The following is a 7,024-nucleotide window of genomic DNA, read 5'->3' as shown; positions in this document are numbered from 1 at the left end:
TTTTAAAAAAATCACATGACACTTTTAAAATTTAACTGTCATAATGGAACGACGTTTGCAGAAATAATAGCGCCCAAATGACGAATTTCCCATTATTAAGTCACGGTAACGTGCCAACATTATAGCTGTATTCGTCTTCAATCAAAAACATTGTAAAAATTGCCATCAAATTAAGGTTTAAAGCTTAATTTACTTTTAAATTGCATTTTGCTCTTCTGCACGTTACCATAAAATGTCACCATGTCGAAATAAAAACAATTCTAGTAAATTTTTTCTTCTTTTATATGAAAATTAATTTCGACAGAGCGTTTAAGACAAATGCAAAAAATATGTCTCTGAGAGTTTTTTTTAAATATTGAACTGCATCACATGCATTACTCTGATCCCATGTAAGTAGCTAAAGCACTTCTGTTATGTTATGTGTGACGTTACCACAAACACCCAGACTTAAGACAACATAGAAAACCAATTAACTTTTTCTATATCGACTCGGCTGAGAATCAAACCCGGGATCTCGGCCGAGCCCATGAATCCGATGTAGTAAAAATGTAGAGAGTAATTAAAAGGAATTGGATGAGTGTTAAATTATTTAATGTTGTCCCGATAAACAAGTTCGAAACACCCTAAAAATAATCCACAACGTTCGGTCAACGAACGGTACAAGACATGACACGGCGAAGTGTAAATCTCATGCCCTTATCTGTTCCCAATTCGCATACATTACGCGTTGAAGACTCTGCGGGCGACAACATTTGCATTTTAAGCACCGGCCGGTAATTATTAGTGCCTTTAATTATTTGCCCGGTCAGAGCGATGATGCGTGAGGAATGAGCCGCAATTTGTTTTTGTAATCTAAATTGCAAGGAAAGAAATTATGCGTTCAGATTGCACTTATGCGGGCTTATTGATGGACTAAAATTGGTTACAATTAGTTCTTTATTTCAATCAGTATGCACATATTTGATAATATTTCTAAAAAAATCTATTTTTTAAAACTTTAAATAATATATAGTTGCATACCTACATATTTATGAGTACGGGAAAATTCTTAGTCATAAATATTCATTGAGTACATAAAAATGTTTGCAAAAACATAATTCAAGCATTGCTTGTACAACTTTCAGCACCTCGCCGCGCAGGCGTCAATTTAATTTTTAATTATGGAACTGCCTAACGAACACCTCCGGGTACTAAGGATAGAAAAGACATATGAAAACAATATTATTTTTAATTTGAGCCCTGTGTGCAAGAGAATAATAACTACTTTTCTTTGATAGAAATGAAGTACAGGCTCTTAAAAAGAGCTCGAATTAGCATCTTGAACTACCAAGCCTGTCGGCGGTCATCGAGCTTCAACTTTTGTAATGAGGTATGACTTCTATCCATAGCGTTTAACGTTCCTTTATTTATAGTTCGTTTATGCTCACGTTTTTAACATTTTGAGATTAGTAAAGTATTTTATGACGTACTTGCATTATTAAATGCATGTAATTTTAAATTAAATATTTATTTTATTTTAGGCACTTCTTATATCCAACAACCATATCTATACGTATAATAAGTAAGATTAAAAGGATAAATCGAAATAGTTTGTAATAAATAAATGCTACGTTGACTTATTTAATTCGGGTAATTTTATATAAATATAATGACGATACTTAGTCAAAGATTGTATCACGAGTTGTAATCCACCGTTCAACGCAAGCTCCGCATCATTACAAATACGAACATCATCGAACTCAGTACGTAAATGAAAACTCGCCTCATCACGTTCAAAATTGAAATCCTTCGTTCCCTCACTAATGTCGGCCGCACTCGTACTATGCTTTTGTCTTATTGTATTATTGCCCGAGCTACGATTATACGAATTATATTTAATTTCGATCCATCTCTATAGTAATGCTTACCGTTTATGCTGCCCTAGTAAATTATATGAAAAACCAATTAGTCTTAAAATCGAATCTTTGTTATCAAACCGAAATAATGAGCTATTGTGATCTTCTTACTAAAATGAGTTCAATCTTAAACTGAATCCAACAATGTGTACAACACCGTCCATGATAATTACAGATAATGACACTGTTAAGTGCTCGCAGTGAAACATTTTGTGCAAACGATAAGCACGAAAATATATTTTGACGATAACAGATCGAGTTATGGGTATAGTACCAACTCGGCCCTAAATTAAGGCAAGTAAAGGCGACCATTAACGGCAATAAATGTGGTTACGCAATACGACAGATGTCTGGCTGAGGGATTTTTATTAGAAACGTGATGACTGTATTCGTGCCGAAATCAGAGAAGGTCCAGAACATTGCGGCGAACGTACGTGATCGCCACGACACCTTCCGGCCGGTGTGAAAAATTATTATTTTTTGATCACTTTATAACCCAATCTGTAACGTGTAATTGCCCGTTTAGCGGTTTTAACTCCGACTAAAAGATAATTTCTCGGTTTCTTCCCACCCTTTGTGACGGTTAAACCGATTTCCTGCCGTGCTACGTGAAAATTTAACCGGCTTAATCCCCTATCGAGCTTTTAATGACATTTTCTCGGAATGTACACCACAATAAAACAACAAACATGACCGACGATGGTTAGCTGCAAATCATAGAAAGATTTGCTGCATTGATAAAAATAAACGACGGACAAGATTACGAAATCAATATGAAATTGCATTTCCTAATGTCAATTGTTAGTTACAGAGTGCAATAAAGTTCCAATAATCATGATATGAAATAATTCCTGGGCGATGTGGCCGTGCTGTGTGCGGCTCTTTCTTCTCGAAGAAGGTAGGTATCTCCCTCTCTGTCGTAGCCCGAGGATCGCACGGGGTATGATGAACTCGGTAATGATCCAATCAGAAGTGAAGTGCATCAAGTCTCGCCGCTGTGAGAATGCGGTTGAGGGTGCAAAAACTACGAGCACGGATTTAAATTAAACTGACCACTTGCTTTTGTTTTAAAACACCTTATCGTGAACTTTAACAATAGCTGTAATTATAAATGTGTGTGAAGTGTATTTAAAAATATCCGCCTTCGTGTCTGCACTTCGGTTTACCCTAAATTTTGTTATTTATAAGAAAAATGAGCGTAAATCGCCGAAGGTAATATTTTAATGATAACGTAAATTATTAACAACATTGCCGTGAAAGTTATTCCATAAAAATAAAAAATAAATGTCCCTCTGTTCGTATAGCACTCAATCACTAAGTGTGCGCTTTTAAAATAATTTTTGGAATTAAAAAATAAGTAATGGTCTCAAAACACTGGCTGTTACGTTTCTCCGATGGCTTGTAATTATTTTAAATGTCCCGCGTGCGCCGGCGCAGGCGCGCTTCAGGCAATCCGCGCGTGATCGAGAACCCATATTGAACTTGCACAAAATTAGCCATTGTTTTGATTTTTATTTTAATTGCATTCAGATTAAAAATATCTCAACAACTTACTTTACGAATTGTTTGTTTTTGTTTTGACAGGCAATGTTTATTACTCCACCAATAATTACAAATATAAAAATGCAGAACATTTTATTTCTGTTTCGTTCTTGAAGCTAGAAAGAAGAGAAAGCACTTTGAGTACACTTTCAGTACATGAGCATGACCATAATATCTCCTGCGTAGTCGACTAGTATTTGAGCTCGATAACGGTCAGGAAGATATCTTGTTATGCATGTAATAAGACAAAAACACCGGCTTATACACTTTTCTTACTGTAGCTTAGCAAAAACATGCAATCATAAGGTATTTTAATAACCAGCGATACTTAACCTCCTTGATTACATCAAAGGTGTTATGGATAAAAAAGCATGCGTCCGTAACTGGGCAAAGGTTAGTTTAAAGTAGTGGACACACATGTAAGAGTTATTTAAGAAAAAATGTCTGTGTGTCTGTAATTAGAGAACGTTTCTGTAGCTTTAAAATAGATTGAGTACAAATGATGATTCGAATAACGGACTTTCAACTAATTTTATCCAATGTTTTGCACACTATAACATTTCAACTAAACAATGAAATATTTTTTCATTAAATTCGATTATAATCTTGAATGTCTGTACTAGTTCTTTTTTAGACGTCTCAATTGATTATATTTTATGATTTACCACCAAAGATCAATAGGTAATTTTCTGTTCTGTGTTTCGATCTTAAGAGAAGCTATTGGTACCACATAATAATATATATATAAATAAATTCTATCATTTTAATTATAATATAAAAATTCTTATGGATTTCAGGGTATTAATAGTACCTACTTGATATTACTTTCAGTGTTAATATATTTAGGTGGAGGTGACTATTTATATTTTCTTTCTTTCTCTTGTTTATGGTATACGTTAGAGTATGGGCCACCTGATGATATATGATCACCACTGCCCATAAGCAATGGCACTATAAGAAATATTAACCATTACTTACATCGCTAATGCGCCACCATCCTATAGAACTAAGATGTTATGTCCCTTGTGCCTGTTACACTGGCTCACTCATCCTTCAAAACGGAACACAGCAGTAGTAAGTACTGTTGTTTGGCGGTAGAATATGTGATACCTATCCAGACGGGCTCACACAAAGCTCTATAACCAAGTATAAAAGTACAACGCAGTACATTAGTTTTATATTTTATGTAATAGAGAAAGATAATATATCATTACAATGCACTTTACACATTACAGAATTACATACAAGTTTTAAGAGTATTGCTGTAAACTATGAAAATAAACTTAAACAAATTAAGATTTTTGTATGCATTATATGTTTTTTTCTAAGCCATTATTAAAACATATATACAAAACATAATGGCAAATTAGCATATTCGCATATAACTGATCTAAACCTTATGATGGAACCTCTTGGAACAGAGCGCCGTAATATCTTCATATCATATCGTATTATATTCATTTGCATTATAAAATACGTCTTTACAATAATAAAAGTTAAAAGAATAAATACTGTCTGTCGAATACAGAAAATGCTTATGAGCCTGGTTGAAACATAAAGATCTATAGGTAGATATATACGTATATGTTGAATAATATTTGGAAAATTAACTTTCGTTTAATTATATTCATTGTGAGACGTAGTGACTAAAAAAATAGTTTTTCTTAAATATTAAATATTTCATATTTATTAATATTTAATTGTAACTTACTTCTGTTGCTATTGATATCTATATAATGTACCTATAATATATTGATATCTAAAGAATATAAATCATAACATTTTAATTTTCGCTAAAATTTCGGTTAAAGTATGTGCAATCTAATACATATAAGAAAAAAAATGATTTTTTTTTTAAAACACAAGTTTAAAATAGCTTAATGCCTTTTTAGGCTTAACATAACGTAGTTGCTTAAACTAGGTATTATAACAATATTAAAAATGTATATGTAAATATATCGTAGTTTTGTACTTTATAACAAACACATCGTGTATCATACATACATTACAATGGTTTTATTTATTTAGTAAAGTTCTCTAAGATGTGACGTCACATTCTCAATTGTATTATACATGGCCTAAAATAGGCTCGTATCAACAATTGAATTATCAAAAAAATGCCTACTTATCATAACAATAAGTAACACAATCCCTACTAATTTCTTATCTTTCTGTACTTAGTTTTATCGAGCTAAATCTTTATCACTATTAACATTATCACGCAACTCTTCTCTATCGAACCGGTCTGAAGTATCATTCACGCGGCTCACTTCAAGTCAGTGTAAAATTTATAAAAACATAACCTATATTCAGTTATTTTGTTTTCATAGTGATAGCTACTTTACAATGGCTTATAGTTTTCATCAATTAAGAATACCAGAAGTACAAGAAGATGTGAGTAATAAATTTGAATTATTAAAAAATATATATATATTTACTAATTAATATTAGTCCTATTGTTTTAAACATATAAGTTACAGAATCATTAATTTTATTCCTTAAAAACGGTAGTATATTTAAAAATATAAATTTATATAGAATTTAACCAATCTATATTATAGATTTATAAAGTAAAGGATAAAACTTTTTTTGTATGGTATAACTGAAAAAAAAAATACTAAACCAACAAATATAAAACTTACCGAACAACTTCTGCAGACGATTTTGCTGTGATAAAACCACAATTAAAAAACAATTTTGTTAAGTGTTATGTAATTTATTCAAATAAATTGTTAATTACGATCATCTAGTAATCAGCAGTCCCTATGTGAACGCCGAGAAAACTTATCACATTAAATTAGCTGTTGCCGGGTACAGAATAAACTAGTACCTATACATGTGTAAATAAATTTTAAAAAGGCACAAATTTAGGTCAATACTTTTTTAATTATACTAAATTTAACACAAAAAAATCACATAAAGACGCTGGGAACAAAATTTTCGTTATCACCTTAATGTAATTATTTTTTAAATTTGAAATCAGCATTAAAAACAATATTAAGAAAACTATGAAACATAGAAAACTATGTTACATATTATTTAATCGAATTTAATTTCTGCGATTAAAGTTGTCTGCGATAACGTTACTTATTTTTAAATATTAACTTTAGATGTGATATAATTTATTTATAGTTAAACAAATTTGGTAAATAGGTAACTGCATAGATTTCTTTATATACAACAGTAAAACCATTGCAATTGTAATGAATCAAAATTTTATCAGAGATGGAAATAAAATAGTCTCTGTAGTATGTATTGAATAGTCTGTTTTGAATTATGTCCACATATTCATAACTCTTATTGTCCAGGAGCTTTCCAAGCACAAGCCGAAGAGGAATAAGTATGTAACCTTTGTACACTTCCAAAATATTAAAAAATTCGCCGAAAACTTAATTTATATCTTAGTATTAAATACAATTTTTGAAGTAAGCCTTAAATCTCCCGTTCCAAGTTCAGATAAAAATTTAGTACAGAGAACAACCTGAAAATACTTGGATTACATTCGTTAATTAATAAAAAAATAGGTATCCTTCAAATGTCTTGTCACTAAGAAGTAAGTGTAAGAGTTAAAAAGAAAAAGTATAAAA

At 31.4% G+C, this 7,024-nt stretch overlaps 1 protein-coding gene across 1 annotated transcript in view; it reads left to right on the top strand.

Annotated features, from left to right (window-relative positions):
- Positions 1-5,669: 5,669 nt before the first annotated feature.
- Positions 5,670-7,024, top strand: part of LOC124536043 (protein-L-histidine N-pros-methyltransferase) — a 51,111-nt gene continuing 49,756 nt past the window's right edge. The window contains exon 1 of the mRNA XM_047112451.1: positions 5,670-5,831. Coding sequence (XP_046968407.1) covers positions 5,784-5,831 — 48 coding nt within the window. The 5' untranslated portion in view covers positions 5,670-5,783. The remainder of the gene's footprint in view (positions 5,832-7,024) is intronic.

This window comes from Vanessa cardui, chromosome 16 (genome assembly GCF_905220365.1).
Source record: "Vanessa cardui chromosome 16, ilVanCard2.1, whole genome shotgun sequence".
NCBI classification, from domain to species: domain Eukaryota; kingdom Metazoa; phylum Arthropoda; class Insecta; order Lepidoptera; family Nymphalidae; genus Vanessa; species Vanessa cardui.
The sequence above is the reverse complement of the archived record's forward strand: the minus strand, read 5'-3'. Positions and strand labels throughout refer to the sequence as shown.